At 60.4% G+C, this 20,542-nt stretch overlaps 1 protein-coding gene and 1 long non-coding RNA gene across 2 annotated transcripts in view; one reads left to right on the top strand and one right to left on the bottom strand.

Annotated features, from left to right (window-relative positions):
* The window catches only part of LOC134760677 (uncharacterized), a 129,340-nt gene that overhangs the window by 22,093 nt on the left and 86,705 nt on the right, over positions 1–20,542 (top strand). The gene's annotated exons all lie outside the window — the stretch shown is intronic.
* WDR18 (WD repeat domain 18) lies at positions 5,546–16,383 on the bottom strand. The gene is made up of 10 exons (XM_009252527.3): positions 15,764–16,383; positions 14,230–14,340; positions 10,144–10,277; positions 9,676–9,817; positions 9,043–9,186; positions 8,893–8,957; positions 8,694–8,818; positions 7,982–8,148; positions 6,011–6,079; positions 5,546–5,886 (listed from the first exon to the last, which is right to left on the bottom strand). The coding sequence occupies exons 1-10, from the start codon at positions 16,007–16,009 to the stop codon at positions 5,755–5,757; spliced, it is 1,335 nt and encodes a 444-aa protein (XP_009250802.2). The 5' UTR covers positions 16,010–16,383; the 3' UTR covers positions 5,546–5,754.

Genomic DNA, 20,542 nt, shown 5'->3' with positions numbered 1-20,542 from the left:
ACCTGGCGGGGGCTGGGGACGCCTAACCACTGCCCATCCCTGCTCTGATTCAGGCCACAGATGGAATGGAGGTGCCAGGAAAGGACTCTGCGCTTTAAAATTGGCCCCGGCTTGCCGGGCGCGGTGGCTCACACCTGTCATCCCAGCACTTTGGAAGGCCGAGGCGGGCGGATCACGAAGTCAGGAGTTCGAGACCAGCCTGGCCAACATGGTGAAAACCCGTCTCTACTAAAAATACAAAAATTAGCCGGGCATGGTGGCCGGAGCCTGTAATCCCAGCTCCTCGGGAGGCTGAGGCAGGAGAATCGCTTGAACCCAGGAGGCGGAGGTTGCAGTGGGCCGAGATCCTGCCACTGCACTCCAGCCTGGGCGACAGAGCGAGGCTCCGTCTCAAAAAAATAAAATAGAATAAAATAAGAAAAATTGGCCCGGACGCCCACCCCGTTCCTCTCCAGGATCTCTGACCCCTTCCACCAATGTCGACCATTGCTCAGGCAGGGAAGTTGAGGCCCAGGAAGGGTCATGCTTGTCTCGCACATCCAGGGAGCGGTCAGTTTCTAACCAGGCCAGCCCAGGGGTGTGTTCTAACATCCAGTGCACCCTGGGGAAACTGAGACAGGCATGTCTGATGGAAACCTATAGAGTAGATCTGCCCTCCAGCAGTGGGCAGGCAACTTGGGCCACAGAACTCCTCTTCACCCTTCAAAACCCAGTCCCAAATGCCCTGCCCTGAAAAACGTTCCCTGCTTGCCACTGAGAAAATGCAGGAAGCACCACTCCCTTCCCCATTTAAGTCCTGCTGCTACCCACCCCCAACCCCCACACATTTCCATAACAGCCTACCATCTTTTTGTTAATTTCCTTCTTATTTAGTGACCATCTCTTCAAGTCAGCTCCGGGAGGGTCGGGGTGGGTCTGGCTTGGTTGCTGGCACACAGTTGGCACTCTATAATTGCTTGTGGCTTGAGCAACCGCCCAGACAAGGATGCTTGCTCACATTCCCCTCCTCCAGTGCTCTACAGCCTTCCATAGCTCCCCGCTGTCTACCAGTCCCCAAGCCTGCCTATGTCCTCTGGGCCTCGGGGGGGGCCTTCTGGGGCCCTGGCATTCCACAGGCGCCTGATAGACGGGGGCGGCCGCATCCGTCTATCCATCTAGCAGAGGACCTCCTCCCTGCCCAGGCATTCCTCATCCTGTCCTCCTGACGGTGTCTCCCCAGATCCCGAAGGGCAGAGCAGCCGCTGTGCTGGCAACATTCAGTCCTAATGAATGGATCTACAGTCCGGCGATTTTCTACACACACACACCCCCCAAACCTCATCTCCTTTTGGAGCCAACGTTGGAGGGGTACGAAAAAAAAATCCTCCATGAAATGAATAAAATGCCAAGTGCCAGCCGATAAAATGGATTGGATTTTGAGACGACTGGGGAGGGAGGGAGGGAGGGATGGCTCAGTTCCAGGAACCCGCAGGCCACCCCCTCCAGCCCCCTGGCCAGGTGTCCCCGGGAGCAGGACAAGGGGTTCCCTCCCTGGGTCTGCGAGAGGTGCTGGGTCCTGGTGTCCTCAGGGACCACTGGGGTCCCGTCCCTCCCTGGGTTCAGCTCCCTCTGAAGAGCAAGAGTTCCTAGGGGCAGAGACTGTGTCTGCCCTCCTGGAACTCACCCTCATGCCCTGCCTCAGTTTCCCCATATGTACACAGGCAACAGTAGGCGTTCCTACTCTCAGCTGCCATGTGAACAAGTGGACACGTGGAGGATACTTTTAAAAAATGTTTTATTGTGGTAAAATAGTCATAACATGAAATTTGCCATCCTAACCGTTTCTAGGTGCACAGCTCAGCCACATTAAGCACGCTCATTGCTATGTAGCCCTCACCACCCTCCTGTCCAGAACTTTCTCATCTTCCCAAACTGAAACTCTGTCCCCAGGGAAAACTCACTCCCCATCCCCTCCCCAGCCCTGACGCCTCCTATCCTACTTTCTGTCTTTGTGAATCTGATGACTCTAGGGACCTCCTAGGAGTGGAATCAGACAGGACGTGTCCTTTTGTGTCTGGCGTCTCTCACTGAGCGTGACGTCCTCAAGGTGCATCCATGCTCTGGCCTGTGTCTGAGCTTCACTTATTTTATTTTATTTTTTTATTTTTGAGACTGCATCTTGCTCTGTTGCCCAGGCTGGAGTGCAGTAGCGAGATCATAGCTCACTGCAGCCTCAACCTCCTGGGCTCAAGCGATCCTCCTGCCTTGATTTCCCAAGTAGCCGAGACCACAGGCGCACACCACACCTGGCTAAGATTTATATTTTTTGTAGAGATGGGGTTTTGTAGAGATGTTGCCCAGCCTGGTCTTAAACTCCTGTGCTCAAGCGATTATCCTGCCTCAGCTCCCACAGTGCTGGATTACTGGGTAAGCCACTGCACTGGGCCCTCTCATTCCTTTTCAAGGCTGAATAATATTCCACGGTACAGAGGACCCATGTTGTGCTGACCCATCCAACCGCTGATGGACACCTGGTTTCCCCAACATTTTTTTTTTTTTTTTTTTTGAGACGCAGTCTTGCTCTGTCACCCAGGCTGGAGTGCAGGGGGGCAATCTCAGCTCATGGCAACCTCCACCTCCCAGGTTCAAGCAATTCTGCCTTAGCCTCCCAAGTAGCTGGGATTACAGGCACATGCCACAACACCTGGCTAATTTTTGTATCTTTAGTAGAGACGGGGTTTCACCATGTTGGCCGGGCTGGTCTCCTGACCTCAGGTGGTCTACCGGCTTTGGCCTCCAATAGTGCTGGGATGACAGGCATGAGCCACGGCACCTGGCCTTCCCCCACTTTTTGGCTGTGGGGATGGAGCTGTTGTGAGCTTGGTGTGTGGATCATTTCAAAACCCCGCTCCTCATTCTCTTGGGTATATGCCCAGAAGTGGACTCGCTGGGTCCAACCTTAATGCTGTTTAATTTTTTAAGAACCTGACAGAATGGCCAGGCGCGGTGGCTCATGCCTGTAATCCCAGCACTTTGGGAGGCTGAGGCGGGTGGATCACCTGAGGTCAGGAGCTCGAGACCAGCCTGGCCAACATGGTGAAACCCCGTCTCTACTAAAAATACAAAAGTCAGCCTGACGTGGTGGCGGGCGCCTGTAATCCCAGCTACTTGGGAGGCTGAGGCAGGAGAATGGCATGAACCCGGGAGGCGTTAGTTGCAGTGAAAGGAGACCGGGCCATTGCACTCCAGCCTGGGGGGAAAGAGTGAGACTCCATCTCAAAAACAAACAAACAAACAAAAAACCTGCCAGACTATTTTCACAGTGGATGCCCCATTTTATGTCCGCACCAGGGCATGGGAAGGCTGTGACTTCTCCACCTCCTCGCCCACGATGTTTTCTGCTCTCAGCTTTGCTGGCAGCTGTCCCGGCGGCGCGCAAGGGCACCTCGCTGTGGTCTGCAGAGTCAAGCCCCGCCAGCCGCCAGGTCACCTGTGCACACCGGCATCCCCGCTCGTCAAGGCTTGGCCTCCCCAGTCCCCGCGCCGTCCCTCTGAGAATCTGTGGGGCCTCCGGGGGCGGGGGGTCTGAACGATGGCGTCACCACTGTTTCCATCACACTCAGACGGTCAATTACGACGCAGGGTGGAGCCGCGGTGCCTGAGCACGTCTGGGAACTCTGGGCCGAGAGTGTGATGACGGTGCGGGAGGGGGCGTGGAGAGGCACCGAGGGGGCTTGCGTCCAAGGACCCAGCGTGCAGAGGCACATGGAGGGAAACGCAGGGACTGAGGCATGAGCTCCTGCCGCCCCCGCCCAGCTCCCGGAGGCTCCTGGCCGACCCGCCAGGGGATGCCCCTTTCTGGCGACAAGACCATCCAGTCCGACCCGGCCAGGTGTCGCCTGTCTAAGGCCACCGGGCGATTTTCGGGCCCTGCCCCACGGTGAACTCTAACCCTGCTCTGCAGCCTGCAGAGAGGGCAGCCGACCTCAGCCCCGGACGGCCGCGTGGTGCAGGCAGCTGCGCAGTGACCTGTACGTTCGTGCCTGGCTCACCTTGGGCTCTTGCAGCAGCTGGAGCTGAGTCTGGCCCCTGGGGGCCCCGGGCAGCCATCCCTCTACGCTGTGCACACCCTAACCCCAGCCCTGGCACCAGCCACAGGGTTGTGCTGATACCCCGAGTTGGTGGCTGGGGGTCCTGATTGGTGCTGGGAGGGAGCTTTGGGAGGTGGTGAGGGGGAGCAGGGTCGTGGGAATGGCCCCAGGGGAACAGTAGGTACAGACCCAGGGAGATCAGCCAACCCCAAAGGACCCCCAGCTGCCTCACCCCAAACCTGCCTGCTCCCCGCAGGCAGGACCCAGCCTTGCAGGTCAGCAGGGTGAGTGGTTCATGATGGGACAGGAACAAGCAGGCTGTGTGCCCAGGGGGAAGGGACCCTCGAGGGGCTCTCAGGGCTCTGAGCAGCCAAGGTGGATGTCAGTGCCAGGTGAGGGCCCAGCTGCCCTGACGCAGTGTGGCCAGGCTGCCAGCCGAGAGGACTCAGAGCCCCATAGAGGGGACAAGGACACAAATTAGCCTAAAAGCATGAACTCAGCGCTGGCGGCTGGCTCGAGGCTGCGGTCATTACCACGCCCGCTAAATCACACGGATTTTCTGGATGGTTAGGCAGGACTGTCAGTCGGGGGTAGCTTTCTGGAAGGTTCTGGGCTTCTAGGCTGGGATCCAGGTGCTGGCTGGCAGCGTCCCCAGGGCAGCGGGGCCTGGCCTCCCTCAAGCCCTTGATACCCACAAGCATGGCCCGTGGTGTGGAGGGGGCAACTCCCTCTGGGGACTGGCTCAGATCGGGACACCACCCCCAGACCTGTCCCTGACCCATCTGATGGTCCCAGCCTGCAGTGGCCACCTCTGCCTGGGGAGGCCGGGGCACCTTCTGCCCAGAGAACCACCCAGGGTTCACCCTTGGGTGGCTCTGGCTGGGCCCTGGGGAAGCCAGCAGGGGCCCCAAGGCACCGGAAGGACGCACTGGGAGGAGCCTGTGCTCCAAGGCCCCACCCCCACCAGCTCCCTCCTCCTGCCTGGTCCTGAGCCCTGGGTTTCCACAGGGACCAGGGACCCCTGAAACCCTCCCTGAGAGCTAGGTCCTACACCCGGGGAAACCCCTCAACCTCGGCGGCTGGGTCCACCCCCAAATGTCCCCAGGCCCATCTCTCTACACCAAGCCACCTTCCTCCGGGACCCCACAGGGCCGTCTCCACTCAGATCCCCTGCACAGCAGACCGGAGGGGCCTGGCTTCCTGGTTCCTTTCTCAACCCCACCACCCCAGCCCAGTGCCTTCTCGGGAGGGGGTGGCCATGCAAAGACCCTCGGGCAATAGAGCAGAGTCAGAACTGCAGGTGCTCGGGGCTCCATCTTAAAGCTGCCCCTGCGAGGCCTAGCTTGGTTAAGGACTCCACCTCCGGACGGAGAGTGCCGAGTGGGCCTGGGGTCTGAGCTGGCCGAGCAGCAGAGTGGAGCTGTGTTGCACCCAGCACCAGGCCACACCTGGACACAAGGAGGCTGGAGAGGACGAGCTTTTCATCCTCTTTTGTTAAAAACAGACTAGCACCAATGTAACGTGTGCCACGAGACACCAAGACGGCCCAGTCACAAAGGAAAACCCCGAACACGACACAGAACTGAGAGTCCAGACTGGGCTGGTGGGGGCCACGCCTGCGGGCTCTGGTCGCTGGGAGGTGCGGGGCTCAGGCCTGGGCGCCTCGGGTCGGGGTCTCCGGGCCTCACTTGGCCGGCCGCGTGATGAAGCGCGTGGAGAAGTCGAACAGGTCCCGATTGATCTTGCGCAGGTTGCGCACCTCGTCCTCCAGCTCCGTCACACGGACGCGCAGCTGGTCCTGGCCGCCGAGCACGCTCTGCGGGAGAAGTGGGGGTCAGAGGGCAGAAGTGCCCTGAGGTGTGCTGGAGGGGGGCCACTCACCCCCACTGGCCAGGACTGACCCCAGCCTCAGGCCCCGCCCCTCCCGAGGCCCCGCCCACCTTCTCCATGGTGCTGCACAGGACCGCCTGCAGCTGCTCCGTGCGGTCCAGGTAGCTGGACTCCGAGCCCTGTAACACAGGGAGCCACGTGACCTCGGGGCGCATCCTGTCACAAAGCACACGCTTTGCCCATCCCACCCCCGCTAGCGTGGGCAGCCACTCAGCCAGGGAGGGGCCACCGTGACACCCACAGACAAAAGGAGAGACTGAGACAGGGGCGTTCACCTCCCTCGAGCCTGCAGATGACAACCCTGGCCCTGGCTATGCAGTCATCACCCAGCGCCTCAGATCCTCCACGACTGCGCCCAAGGATGTGGCTGGGGATGGGGGTGCAGACGGCCACACCACAGACAGGGGGCCTGGGCCAGACCTGGAAGGACCCGCAAGCCCAGGGAAGGCTCTGGGACAAAGGGCCGGGCAAGGGCCTCACGGACAGTGAGCACCTCCAGCTATGGGTAGAGCCCGGCCGGCGCAGCGAGGCCCCTGCCCCGTGCAGACGGACCAGTTACATGGAGAGACGTTGCTGGGGGATCAGAGGTCTGAAACCCGCCTCCTGGACGAAGCGCCTTGGGCCTCAGCAGCGCCTGTCTGTGGGACAGGCCGACACTCCGGTGTCAGCTGAATTGGAACAAGGGTCACAGAGGACTGGCAGCCATTGAGGGAGGAAGGGAGCTAGGTGGGGCGGCTGGGAAAGGTGGCGGCACTACCGGAGGGCGTGGCCTGGCCCCCTCCGGAATCCCACCGTGGCCAGCTGGGTGGGGTTCTGGGGAGGACGCTTGGCTGGGCAGGAATCGTGGGAGCCGCCGCTGCCCTGGGAGGCAGTGGCCGGGCACGCGCCCTAGCATGGAGCTGGCTCTGTGCCGCTGGAGGCCTGTTTTCACTCTGAAGGTTCTGGCACTTTCTGAACAAAAAGGCTCGCCCCTCCTTGCGCCCACGCTGTTAGCAGTCAGTCCAGACTGTGCTCCTGGCCTCCTTGCGGTCTGAGGGGCCTGCAGATGCCCAGACGGTGGGGGTCCCTTGCCTGCCCGCCCCGAGCCCACTGGTAGATGTGGGAAGACAGAGCGTCACTCCATCAGGAAGCGCGGACAAGGGAGATAACGGCATCTCCTGGTGCAGGGCCTGTCAGGCAGTCGGGCTGTCGGGCACCCTCCAGATAAAAAAATCAATCTGTACTCAGGTAAGAAGACGGCGCGTGGGGAGAAGTGCCAAGCGCCAGAGCCCAGTGAGGGACACACACAGTGACGTGAGACACCAAGGACGCAGGCAGCTCACTGAAGGTCCAGGAGTGGGGCGGAAACACGCTGGGAAGCTCCCCAGGCCCAAGGACCCCCCAGCCCCTACCCCAGCCCAGCCCAGCCCAGCCAACCACACTGGCTTCTATGAGGGTCCTGGGGCTGGGGTGGGATGTGTTCTGGAAGTCACTCTACTCTCAGAAGCTATGGGAGCCCACCCTAGTACCTGCACAGAGCGGGGGGTCAGTGCTGAGCTGCAGGCAGTGAGGGCGTGACTGTGCCCAGGCCGAGAGGCTGCCCCCAGCCCACGTGGGAGCCATCTGCAGCCACCAGGTCCCCACCCGCTCCCTGCCCCCACGGCTGCTCCTGCACCTTCGGCAGCCCAGACATGAACCTTTTGGCTCTCACAGCCCGAAATATGGGGCATTGGCCCTTTGCAGAAAGACCTAACTGACCGTCAGATCTCCAGCGGCAGGAAGGCTGGCGTGTGGGGCGCACAGCTCGGCCCTGCTGGCCGGGGGAAGAGGGGTGGTTAACTTCTCAGAGCCTCTGGGTCCATACTGAGAGTGGGCAGAGGCCCTACCAAGCATCACCATCCCACTCACAGGATGTGCCCTCCAGTGCCGGGCTTGGGGGGAACCGCCGCATGGGCGCCAGGACCAAGGGAGCGAAGGAGCCCAGGGCCCGCGGGGTCTTCCGAGACAAAAGGGCAGTGGGGGTTCCCTGCTGGGGGCCATACCTGCTGGTGGAGGCCCAGGCGCAGGGTGAGGCCCCCGTGGCGCGGCTCATCCCCATGCTCAGCGCCCAGCAGGTGCTTGTTGAAGTGGGGCAGCGGCAGGCTGGGCCTGAAGTCTGAGCTCAGCATGCTGACGGGCGCCAGCAGGATGGTGGCGTTGGTGACTGGGCCTGGGGGGCGCAGAGGTCAGGCCCCGCCCCATCCCAGCCAGGCCCCACCCCACAGCAAGCCAGGTTCCGCCCCATCCAGGGCAGTCTCCGCCCCCAGCCAGTCCCCACCCCATCCCAGCCAGTCCCCGCCCCATCCCAGCCAGGCCCCGCCCCAGCCCAGCCAGGCCCCGCCCCAGCCCAGCCAGGCCCCGCCCCACAGCAAGCAGGTTTCGCAACATCCAGGACAGTCTCCGCCCCCAGCCAGTCCCCACCCGATCCCAGCCAGGCCTCGCCCCACAGCAAGCCAGTCCCCGCCCCATCCCAGCCAGGCCCCGCCCCATAGAAAGTAGGTTTCGTAACATCCAGGGCAGTCTCCGCCCCCAGCCAGTCCCCGCCCCATCCCAGCCAGGCCCCGCCCCACAGCAAGCCAGGCCCCGCCCCACAGCAAGCCAGGCCCCGCCCCCAACCAAGTCCCGAGCTCCTGCTGGCTTTTTCCCTTGGATCCCCGCGCCTTGCCTCCCCGCCCCCCTGCGCGCTGGCCGCTGGCTGAGCAGAGGCTCGCCCACCTTTGAGGGCCACCGTTCGGATGCACTGCTTGCTCTGCACGTCCCAGAGGCGCACGGTCTCGTCGTGGGAGCCTGAGAGCAGCACGCTGCCGTCAGTGGACACCGACAGGCAGGTCACCTGGTTCCTGGACAGACAAACAGGGGTCAGGCGCCAGACAGGACGTGCCCGGGAGCCCCCGCCCCGTTCCCACGTCCCCACCTGTGCCCTTTGAAGACCTTCCCGGTGTCCTGCTCTGGCTGGAAGCTCCTCTCCCTCTGTCCGGGCTGCGAAAGCCGAGACAGGTGTGAGCCGCAGGCCTGATGCCCTCAGCCCCAGGACAGGGTGCAGCCCACAGACCGCGGCACTCACCCAGGTGAAGAGGTCGACCTGGAAGATGGAGCCCTCACTGCCCCCGCAGAACATGTGGTGCTCAGCCAGGTCCATGGTCACCGCCATGATGGACACGTCAAAGAGGACGGAGAGGAGCAGCTCGCCCGAGGAGACCTCCCATAGCTGCGGGCGGGCAAAGGACGTGGGGCTCGGCCCGGCGCGGGGGGGAACCCTAGGACCCCGTGGGAATAGGGGCACCAGGGAGGTCAGGCGTCAGCTGTCCTCTGGCCCTAGGGCCTGGGACTTTGGGTGAAAGCCGTCACCATGTGGGTCTTGGGGGCCAGGGGACACGGCCTGTGCTGAAATGGAGCTTGGTCTCCGGCTGATGACCCTTGGTTCTCCCTCCCAGGACCACCGGCCACGACTCAAGCATAGCGATGACCTCCGATTCCCAGACTTGGCCAGGGAGCCGGGCCAGAAACGGTGAATGAGTGGGAATTTCCAGGCTGGCAGACCTCCCTGGACGTCCTTGGGCTCAGAGCAGCAGGGTATTAAAAGTCGTCTGCAGTCCTGACAGCAGGGAGGGGGAGGAGGCGATTCCTGCATTCCTGGCTGAAGACCTGCGACTGCTGGGCTCCGCTCATGGAGCGTGGTGGGGTGGGGGCGGCGTACCTTCACCGTCTGGTCCAGTGAGGAGGTGGCCACCCGGGCCAGGGGGCCCCCAAAGCCACAGTGCAGGTCCGTGATGGGGAGCGTGTGGTGAGACCAGACGTGCCGGGGCGCCGGGATCCTGGAGGGGTCGGCCTGCAGCACGCTGAGCGGGGTGGGGCAGGTGCTCAGCAGGCGGGGAGGGGAGGGAACAGGGCAGTCCACGCCTCCAGCACCCACCTCACGCACACACCTGCCTCCACTCAGCAGCCTGGCCCGCCTCACCGAGTAAACTCAAGGCTGGGCCCCCACGGCCCCCAGAACAAACCAGACCCTAACATGGGCAGCCAGGACCCCTGCGATGATCACTCCGTCCTCTGCACTCCAGCCCCCAAGAGAGAAGCCCCTTCCCGCCAGGGGCCTTGGCACCTCCTCTCCCCGCCTGAGCCCGGGTGCAGGTCCAGGTGCACGCCTGGGTGCGCACGGCGCTACCTGCAGAGGCTCCAAGCCAGCACTAGGCAGTCCTTGCCCCCCGAGATGAAGTGGCTGCTGTCCCCTGTGAACTGAAGGCAGGAGACATCCTGGTAGTGTCGACTCAGGATGACCAGAAGGTTCCCAGTGGAGACCTGTGAGGGGCAGAGGGTATCCAGGTCAGGGGAAGAAAGTGGGGCTGCAGCCCCAGGAGCCCACCACTGCATGGCCATGGCCACACTGTCGCCCCCTGCCTGCCCTGCCCCAGGACTGTGGGGCGACCCTGCCAGGGCAGGGGCCAGCAGGCACAGCAGGGCCTCATCGCGCCCCTGCCTGGGCTGGGTGGGCACCTGTTCCTGCCTCGTCCCCACCTGCGTGATGGTCCAGGAAGGGGGCAAGTTTCCTGCCCTTCCTGCTGCCTCAGGGAGGTGCCGGTCCCCCGTGAGCCTGACCCCAGGGAAGACATAGGCTTCCTGCGTGGGCCCTGTAGGAACGGCTGCACTCAGGACCTGCAGGCGGCTCCCACCATTCAGCAGGAAGTCGCTTCTGGGTAGGCTGTGGTGGCCTGACCGGAGGTGGGGGCAGATTGAGCTCCGGCAGGAAGCCAGGCAGCTCTGTCTGAGGAAGAGGACAGGGAGCCCCTTCCAGGACACCTGGCGAGGGCTGAGATGCTCTGGTGGGGGCTGTGGGTTCGAGGGCTGAGATGCTCTGGTGGGGGCTGTGGGTTCGAGGGCTGAGATGCTCTAGTGGGGGTTGTGGGTTCGAGGGCTGAGATGCTCTGGTGGGGGTTGTGGGTTCGAGGGCTGAGATGCTCTGGTGGGGGTTGTGGGTTCGAGGGCTGAGATGCTCTGGTGGGGGTTGTGGGTTCGAGGGCTGAGATGCTCTGGTGGGGGTTGTGGGTTCGAGGGCTGAGATGCTCTGGTGGGGGTTGTGGGTTCGAGGGCTGAGATGCTCTGGTGGGGGTTGTGGGTTCGAGGGCTGAGATGCTCTGGTGGGGGTTGTGGGTTCGAGGGCTGAGATGCTCTGGTGGGGGTTGTGGGTTCGAGGGCTGAGATGCTCTGGTGGGGGTTGTGGGTTCGAGGGCTGAGATGCTCTGGTGGGGGTTGTGGGTTGAATCGTGTTTCCCCCCAAAAGCATGTTAAAGTCCCGACCTGGGACCTGTGAATGGCCTCATTTAGACGCAGTGTCTCTGCACATATAATAAGTTAAGATGAGGTGGTTCTGGAGCAGGGGCCTCCATCCAGTGTGTCCCGGTTGTTGTAAGCTGAGAGAAGTGCAAACACGCAGGGGCTCCACGCGGCACCGGTGGCAGCAGAGGCAGGGGAGAGTCACCCACAGGCCAAGGGCGCCAACGGGCGCCGGCCACCACCGGAGAGGTGCGAAGACTCCTCCCAGGGCCTCCAGGGGCACCGTGGCCCTGCAGACACCATGAGTTAGGACGTCTGGCCTCCAGGATGGGGGCCGAGTTTCTGTTGTCGAAAGTCCCTGTGCATCGTGCTTTGTTGGGACAGGCAGAGCCTGCTAGGCCCAGATCTGACAGGCCATGCCCTCTCTGGGCCTTGCTTTCCTTGAATGTAAAACCCAGGGTGGCTGGGGAGGGTTAAATGGCACGAGATGAAGCAAGGTCCAGGTCAGCCCCAAACCACAGAGGGTGGCTCTGGTGACCACCACTGCCCAGGGACGGGACAGACCGGGCAGCATCAGAACATCAGTGCCTCCTGGGAGGTCCCTGTCCCTGTGGCGTGGGAGGGGCAGACCAGCTCCCGCCCCACAGCCCCGGCTCTCAGGTTTCCAGCCCACTCCTGACTCACCGCTCACACACCCGTCACCCACACAGAGAACAGGAGGAGGATTTCAACCGTGGCAGCGGGGTACAGTGGAGGTAGTCCCGGCCTGAGCTCCGGCTATGTGGGGCACCCCCTTGTGGTCACAGCTCACGCCAGTCAGAAACTCTCCAGGGGGGCCAGCTGCAGGGGCTCACGCCTGTCATCCCAACACTTTGGGAGGCTGAGGAGGGCGGATCACCTGAGGCCAGGAGTTCGAAACCAGCCTGGCCAACATGGCAAAACTCCGTCTCTAATAAAAATACAAAAATTAGCCAGGCATGGTGGCGGGCGCCTCTAATCCCAGCTACTCGGGAGGCTGAGGCAGGAGAATCGCTTGAACCTGGGAGCCCGAGTTTGCAGTGATCTGAGATCGAGCCATTGCACTCCAGCCCGGGCAACAGAGCGAGACTTCATTTCAAAAAACAAACAAACAAACAAACAAAAAACTGGAGGAGGCTAGGGGAGCAGGGATCTGGCAGTGGGTGCCACCCAGCACACTGTCCCAAGCCAAGAATAGGAAGGGGTCCCGCCTAAGACATCCCCCATGGGGTGATGACACATTTAATTCTTACCCACATGCCCCTCTGCGCCAGACTGACAGCAACCAGGGCTAGGAGGTCTATTGTTAGGGGTGACTCGCGAGCTACTGCTTCCCTGCCTCAGTTTCCCTCTCAGCAACAGCATCCTAGTTTCAAAATCATGGACTCAGATTTAAAAGCCTTGGGATCCCAGGCATGGTGGCACATGCCTATAATCCCAGCTACCTGGGAGGATCGCTTGAGCCCAGGAGTTCAAGAGCAGCTACGGCAATGTAGTGAGACCCCATCTCAAAAATAAGTTTAAAAATTAAATACATACACACGTGTCCTAGAGGGTGAGATAATGATGCCTCCTGTCATTCCTGTGCTCCCTGTCCCGCCCCCCCCCACTTTTTTTGGAGACAAGGTCTTGCTCTGTCACCCAGGCTAGAGTGCAGTGGTACGATCTCATCTCGCTGCAACCTGCGCCTCTCGGATTCAAGTGATTCTCATGCCTCAGCCTCCCAAAAAGCTGGGATTATAGGTGTATGCCACCATGCCCAGCTAATTTTTGTATTTTTTGCAGACATGGGTTTTCACCATGTTACCCAGGCTAGTCTTGAACTCCTGGCCTCAAGTGATCTGCCCGCCTCAGCCTCCCAAAGTGCTGGGATTCCAGGCATGAGCCGCCATGCCCATCCCCGGTGGCCTTTTTCTCTCTCCGAGAATGCCATGCCCACCCAGCCCTCTCAGTTCTCTGAGCAGCCCACCGGGGGAGGCAAGAACAAGGCCAGGAAGGGCAGAAACATGGTTACCTTTGGGTCTTCTGGCCCCAAATCTTGTACTGTCTGCCCTGCTCTATGTGGGGTTGAGGGCAGGTCTCCCCCGAAATATAATGGACCATTTGTAACAACACAGCCAATGATCTAACGCCGCAGCTACGATATGGGCCAAACAAGAGGCCTGACTTTGTGAATGAAGTGTTCCTGGCACATCTCTGCACCCACTCACTCACACATCATCCAGGGCAGAGCTGAGAAGCTGACCTAAATGCAAAGCCTGAACAGTTCACTCTGTCTCACAGCGAGAGCATGGTAGCATCCGGGCTGTGAGCGTGTCTAGGAGTTGCTGTCACCTGGTTGCTCCAGCGGTAAGAAAAAGGAGGCATTGGCCGGGCGCGGTGGCTCACGCCTGTAATCCCAGTACTTTGGGGGGCCGAGGAAGGTGGATCACCTGAGGTCAGGAGTTCGAGACCAGCTTGACCAACATTGTGAAGCCCCGTCTCTACTAAATACAAACAAATTAGCCAGGTGTGGTGGTGGGTGCCTGGAATCCCAGCTACTCAGGAGACTGAGGCAGGAGGATTGCTTGAACCTGGGAGGCGGAGGTTGCATTGATTACTGGCATGAGCCACTGCGCCCAGCCACCCTTTATAACTTTCAAGTCACAAGTGCCAGGTACTGCCCCCTGCGTGGAAGAGATGCCCGCTAGCCCTGGAAGATGCTGCGGTGTGTGAGTGCTGGGGACTGGGCTGCACTGGACTCTATCCAAGCACTCAAGGCAGGATTAGGGCCGCTTTGGGATTCACAAGTCTTAAGGGGACCTGGAGAAAGGAGGCAGCAGGGTAAAGCTTAGGCTATAACCCCTGAGCAGTCACCCATCCCAGGGCCTCAGGCCGCATGGTCGTTCCCTGGTGCCCTGCAGGCGAGGCTCAGATGGGCTGAGATGTCCTGTGGGAAACCCTCATGCTTTGCTCCTCTTACCTCCCACAGGTGGATGCTTTCTGCAACTCCTGCCAGGACGTAGAGACCGTTGGGTGACGTGGTCAGACAGGTGACAGGCCCGGGGCACATGATCTTCTGCTGGAGCTGGTCCTAAGGATGCACAATCAGCTTCGTGAGCCCCGTGCAGGACACGGGAGCTCCTACAGCAGTGGAGGGAGAGGGGAGGGGACACCTGGGCAATGGCTAAGTCAGAGCACCAGGAAGAGGAGTCGGGAGCAGGGTGGTTTGAGCAAATGCATGGTTCAGCGAGGAAGTGTTCGCCCCTGCAAGACGCTTCGAGGCTGGAGGTGGTAGACGTGAGGAGGTTGGTGCTTCCTCTGGTTTGAGCAAATGCATGGTCCAGTGAGGAAGTGTTCGCCCCTGCAAGAGGCTTCGAGGCTGGAGGTGGTAGATGTGAGGAGGTTGGTGCGTCCTCTGAGGGTCAGAGGGGCCCTGGGTGGGAGGAGCACAGGAACAGAACAAAGAGGATCTAGAAGGACACTGGGGCCCAGGAGCCCAGTAGGGTTGTGCCCCAATCCTTCTATCCATAATGTCCAACCTAAGACCCCAAGCCTCAGCTTCCTCCTCTCTAAAATGGGAAAACTCAGCCGGGCGTGGTGGCTCACGGCTGTAATCCCAGCACTTTGGGAGGCTGAGGTGGACGGATCACTTGAGGTCCGGAGTTCGAGACCAGCCTGGCCAACATGGTGAAACCCTGCCTCTACAAAAAATACAAAAGTGAGCTGGGTGTGGTGGGTGGTGCGGGCCTGTAGTCGCAGCTACTCAGGAGGCTGAGGCCCGAGAATCGCTTGAACCCTGGAGGCGGAGGCTGCAGTGAGCCGAGATCGCACCACTGCACTCCAGCCTGGGCAACAGAGTGAAACCCTGTCTCAAAAATAAAATAAAATGGAAGAAATTTATGAGCTGTGCGTGGACTCCATCAGGCAATGCCGGAGCACAGAGCCAGTCCCAAGAGATCTCAGCGGGCACACGGGGGAAGCGAGTAGCTTCAGGGACTGGCTGCATTTTGGGCTTGGGGGTAGAGGGGAAACTGTGGACGACGGTGAGTATCTGTTGCTTTATTGGAGAGATAAACGTATGTTTCCAGCGCCACCCCTTCATGGGAGACTCCCACAGACCTTGGTCCTTCTCCCTTTTCCTCCAGAACCACAACATTCACAGAGCTCATACGCCCCTTTTAATCAAATTTCGCGCTCCAAGAACTCGTGCATGCGCAATTGCCCCAAGGGACCCCCGGGAGCGTCTCCATTTCCCCCACTGCCCCCACTGCCCCCACCGCAGCCCAGGCCTGAGCCCCTCGCGTGCGCAGAGCGGCCTAAAAGGTCGCACGTATCTCCCCAAAGCCCCCCAGACCCGCGCATGCGCAGAGCGCCCGAACGGAGACCTCCTCCCAGCCCCATGCCAATTCCGACTCAGGGTGCACGCGGCCCCCACCAACCCATCCCCCGACTTCAGCCTCGGGCGCCCCGTGACCTCCGCAGCCGAGCCCAGCAGCGAGCCCGCACCGCCGCACCTTCCGCTGCAGCTCCCAGGCGCTGATGTAGTTCTTGCCCAGCTGCGCCGCCAGCAGATACTCGCCATTGAGCAGCGCCAGGCCGCGGGGTCCCGCCTGGCCGCCGCGGTAGGTGAGCAGGTTGGCGCCCGAGTGAAGTTCCCACACGATGCAGCTCCACATCGGGGCCGCCGAGTCCGTACACACGGCCACCTCCATGGGCGCCGCCATCTTGCTTTCCCCACCGCTCCGGACGTGCGTCATCATCAGCGAGACGCGGACGACTGCCCCATGCGGGCCAGAGCGGCGGCCCCGCGGCCCCAGCTGGTGGCCGACCCGCGCATGCGCCCGTGCCTCGGAGCCGGGGGGGGGGCGGGGGGCGGGGCTTCCTTGTGAAATGGGATTTCCCGCTTACCTGAGACTCGAGGGTCGCGCGGCCTGCTTAGAGATCTGGGGAGGCGACTTCTTCCAAGGCCCAGGGTCTCCGGCGATCAGTTAGTAGCTCTAGAGCCGGGGTACCTGACTTGGCCTTTTCCTCCTGGGCATTTTTGGACCAGTGACTCAACCTCTTGGATTCATTTATTTTTAAATGTTCAAATAATAAAGTTCCAACGTCACAGGCCTAAATGACACATTGCACCTAAAAGTGAGAGCGCGCACCCAGCAACATGGCTAGTTGGCGATGAATAGATTGGAATTCACTGCTTCCTTATTTATTTAGTTTTGTAGAGCCAGGGTCTCGCTGTCCTGCCCAGGCTGGCCTCGAACTCCTGAGCTCAAGTGATCCTCCCCGCTCGGCCTCCCAAAGTGCTGGGATTACAGGCGTGAGCCACCGCGCCCGGCCCAGTGTTTCCTTATTGGTGGACATCTGCCTGCCCCTTGACCCCTCTTTAGGGGCCTCAGCATCTAAATTATTAGTCGGATAACTTGGTGTAGGTCAAACAAGTCGCCAGTTCTGTCCGAGCCAAGCAGGGTCTAACCTCATGTCACGGCTGCCCGTCACGGGCCATGTCTGAAAACGGCATTCAAAAAAAAAGGCCGGGCGCTTTGGCTCACGCCTGTAATCCCAGCACTTTGGGAGGCCGAGGTGGGTGGATTACGTGAGATCAGGAGTTCGAGACTAGCCTGGCCAACATGGCGAAACCCCGTCTTTACAAAAAGTACAAAAAGCCGGGCGTGGTGGGAGGCTGAGGCAGGAGAATCGCTTGAACCCGGGAGGCGGAGGTTTCAGTGAGCTGAGATCCCGGCCACTGCACTCCAGCCTGGGCGAATAAGACTCTGTCTCAAAGAAAAAAATTAAATATTATTTATTTATACTAAATATATATCTAGTAGAGATGGGGGGGTCTCACTGTGTTGCTCAGGCTGGTCTCCAACACCGGGGCTCAAGCCTTGGCCTCTTAAACCGCTGGGATTACAGGCTTCAGCCACAACGTCTGGCCTAAAAACAGTATGTTTTAAAATGTGCAATTAGTTGCCAACCCCTTAAAAAGGGATAAAAAGGGAGCATTCATTTAAAAGTCGGGATTTCCGCCCGGGGGTTGTAGCTGACTTGGGTCGTGTGCCCTCGAGCAGCAAGAGGCAGGGGCTGGAGGCTGGATGCGGGGTGCGGCCCCCGGAGGCGGTGCGACTCCCGGTCCGCCGTTCCCGGCGGAGGGCACGGCCCGGGCAGGAGGCTGGTGCCAGAGCGTGCGGAGCCGCAGCCCCGCTGGCCGCCAGGTGGCAGGCGCGAGCCACCGACCCGGAGCCCAGGCCAGAGGGAGGGCGGCCCCGGGGACCCGCCTGGTCGGCAGAAGGGGCCGTTTGAGCGGGGAGCCAACGACCCCCAGAGAACCGTGTGCGGGGCAGGCCCGTGCGAAGGCCCTGGGGCAGGACCACGGAGCGGGGCCGGGCCGTGCAGGGCCTTGTGAACGAGGCCTGGATTTCATTTTATCCTGGGAGGGAGGGAGGGAGGGAGGGAGGGAGTCCAATCCAAGGACCTGCTGTGCCTCCAGAGTTTCTTCCAAACTCATTTTTATTTTCTTTCTTTATTTTGCCACAGTCTTGCTCTGTGGCCCAGGTTGGAGTGCAATGGTGCGATCTCGGCTCACTGCTACCTCTGCCTCCCGGGTTCAAGCGATTCTCCTGTCTCAGCCAACCGAGTAGCTGGGATTACAGGTGTGAGCAGCCATGCCCAGCTAAGTTTTCTATTTTTAGTAGAGATGGAGGCGAGGCTGGTCCCGAACTCCTGACCTCAGGTGATCTGCCCGCCTCGGCCTCCCAAAGTGCTGGGATTACAGGCGTCAGCTACTGAGGCCGGCCTCCAACATTATTTAAAAAACATTATTTAAAAAAATCGGCGGGGCGTGGTGGCTCACGCCTGTAATACCAGCACTTTGGGAGACCGAGGTGGGTGGATCACCAGATCAAGATCATCCTGGATAACAAGGTGAAACCCGTCTCTACTAAAAATACAAAAATTAGCTGGGCATGGCGGCGCATGCCTGTAATCCCAGCTACTCGGGAGGCTGAGGCAGGAGAATCTTGCAATCATGGCTCACTGTAGTCTCAAATTCCTGGGCTCAAGTCATCCTCCCACCTCAGCTTCCCGAGTAGCTGGAACCATAGGAACCACACTCAACTAATTTTGTGCTTTTGTTTTTTTGCAGCAACAGGGTCTTGCTTTGTTGCCCAGCTGGTCTTAAACTCCTGGGCTCAAATGATGCTCCCACCTCGGCCTCCCAAAGGGTTGGGATTACAGACATGAGCCACTGTGCCTGGCCCTGTTTTAATTTTTACCTTATTTATTTTTGTTTTTTGTAGACAAGCAGGAGAGGTGGGTCTCACTCTATTGCCCAGGCTGGTCTTTTTTTTTTTTTTTTTTTTTGAGTTGGAATTTTACTCTGTTGCCCAGGCTGGAGTTCAGTGGCGTGATCTCAGCTCACTTCAACTTCCACCTCCCAAGTTCAAGTGATTTTCCTGCCTCAGCCTCCTGAATAGCTGGCATTGCAGGTGTTCACCACCACACCCAGCTAATTTTTGTATTTTTAGTAGAGATGGGGTTTCACCATGTTGGCCAGGCTGGTCTCGAACTCCTGACCTCAGGTGATCCACCTGCCTCAGCCTCCCAAAGTGCTGGGATTACAGGCGTGAGCCACTGCACCTGGCCTTTTTTTCATTTTTCTTTTTCTTTTTTTTTTGAAACGGAGTCTTGCTCTTGTTGCCCAGGCTGGAGTGCAATGGCACAATCTCAGCTCACTACAACCTCCGCCTTCCGGTTTCCAGCGATTCTCCTGCCTCAGCCTCCGGAGTAGCTGGGACTACAGGCATGTGCCACCACGCCCGGCTAATTTATTTTGTATTTTTAGTAGAGACGGGGTTTCACCATGTTGGCCAGGCTGGTCTCAAACTCCTGACCTGATGATCTGCCCGCCTCAGCCTCCCAAAGTGCTGGGATTACAGGCGTGAGCCACCGTGCTTGGCTCATTTTTAGTTTTTCTTACAGAGTCTGGCCCTGTTGCCCAGGCTGGAGTGCAGTGGCACCATCATAGCTCACTGCAGCCTCAACCTCCAGGGCTCAAGCGATCCACCCACCTCAGCCTCCCGGGACCACAGGTGCACACCACCAGACCTGACTAACATTTTAATTTTTGTAGATAGGGGCTCTCGCCGTGTTACCCAGGCTGGTCTTGAACTCCTGGGTTGAAACCATCCTCCTTCCTCCACTTCCCAAGGTGCTGGGATTACAGGCATGAGCCACCGCCTGGCCCAGCCTGGAAGTTTTTAAATTCCCGGGTCTCAGGACACCCAGCAGACGGGGCAGGTGTGGGCTGCTGCTGCAGGGAGAGGGCAGGGGCAGCAGGAAGTCGATGCACTACAGTCTCCACCTTCTCACAGGCCTCCTGCTGCGGCCCAGCCCGAGCCAGGCCTTCCTCCCCTCCTCCCCTCCCTGGGGACGTGGCCAGGCCAGGCTGCAGTGTAAGGTCAGAGGTCACCCCGCCCCCAGCCTGGTTCCTGGAATGAGGACAGACCAATTGTGTTGGGGCAGGGGGACAGAAGCCACACTTTGGGGGTGTCTCCAGACCACCCGGCGGCCGGATCTCGTTGGTGCCAGCTGGAAGTTGTGAAGGGGGTTAGCCAAGAAGGGGAAACTGAGGCACAGAGGCATGAACGTTCCCCTCGGGGTGTAAGGCCCTCATTCTGCATCCCCTGCACATTTATGGAGCACCGCCAGTTTGCAGGCACTGACGAACCCGGCCAGACGCCAGTCGGCTTGGCTGCCCCGGTCCTGGCCCCACAGACCAATCCAGCAGCTCCGGCCGTCCCGCGGCAGCCCCATCATTACCTATGCCAGTGGGGAGAGCAGCAGCCGGCTCTGGTAGCCCTCTGCTTTTGGAAGCGTCTCAGCTGCTGCCTCTCCAGGCTGGGCTCTTGGCTGGCTCCGAAAATCTGCTATCAGAGGAGGGTTTGAGCTTCACCTCCGGGAGCCTCCCGCTCTCCTAGCAAGCATCTAGCAGGCGGCCCAGGGAGGCGGCTGGGCTCTGAGAGACTAGGGGGTGGCTGGGCCCTTCTTGGGCTGGGGAGGAGGTAGGGGGCTGAGTACGTCCCTGGCTGGGGAGGGGTGGGGGGCTGAGTCCCCCCCCCCGCTGGCTGGGGAGGAGGTGGGGGCCTGGGGAGGAGGTGGGGGCTGAGTCCCTCCCTGGCTAGGGAGAGGTTGGGGCTGAGTCCCTCCCTGGCTGGGGAGGAGGTGGGGGCCTGGGGAGGAGGTGGGGGCAGAGTCCCTCCCTGGCTGGGGAGGGGTGGGGGGCTGAGTCCCCCGCT

The sequence above is a fragment of the Pongo abelii genome, chromosome 20 (genome assembly GCF_028885655.2).
Source record: "Pongo abelii isolate AG06213 chromosome 20, NHGRI_mPonAbe1-v2.0_pri, whole genome shotgun sequence".
NCBI lineage: Eukaryota > Metazoa > Chordata > Mammalia > Primates > Hominidae > Pongo > Pongo abelii.
Note: the sequence above shows the minus strand (reverse complement) of the source record. Positions and strands in the feature narration are given on the sequence as shown.

Coding starts and splice junctions, on each gene's coding strand:
- WDR18 (XM_009252527.3), bottom strand. CDS start 16,009: ATGATGACGCACGTCCGGAGCGGTGGGGAAAGCAAGATGGCGGCGCCC. Junction 14,341..15,763: donor CCTGGGAGCTGCAGCGGAAG/GTGCGGCGGTGC, acceptor GTGCATCCTTAG/GACCAGCTCCAGCAGAAGAT. Junction 8,958..9,042: donor AGGTCGACCTCTTCACCTGG/GTGAGTGCCGCG, acceptor CGGCTTTCGCAG/CCCGGACAGAGGGAGAGGAG.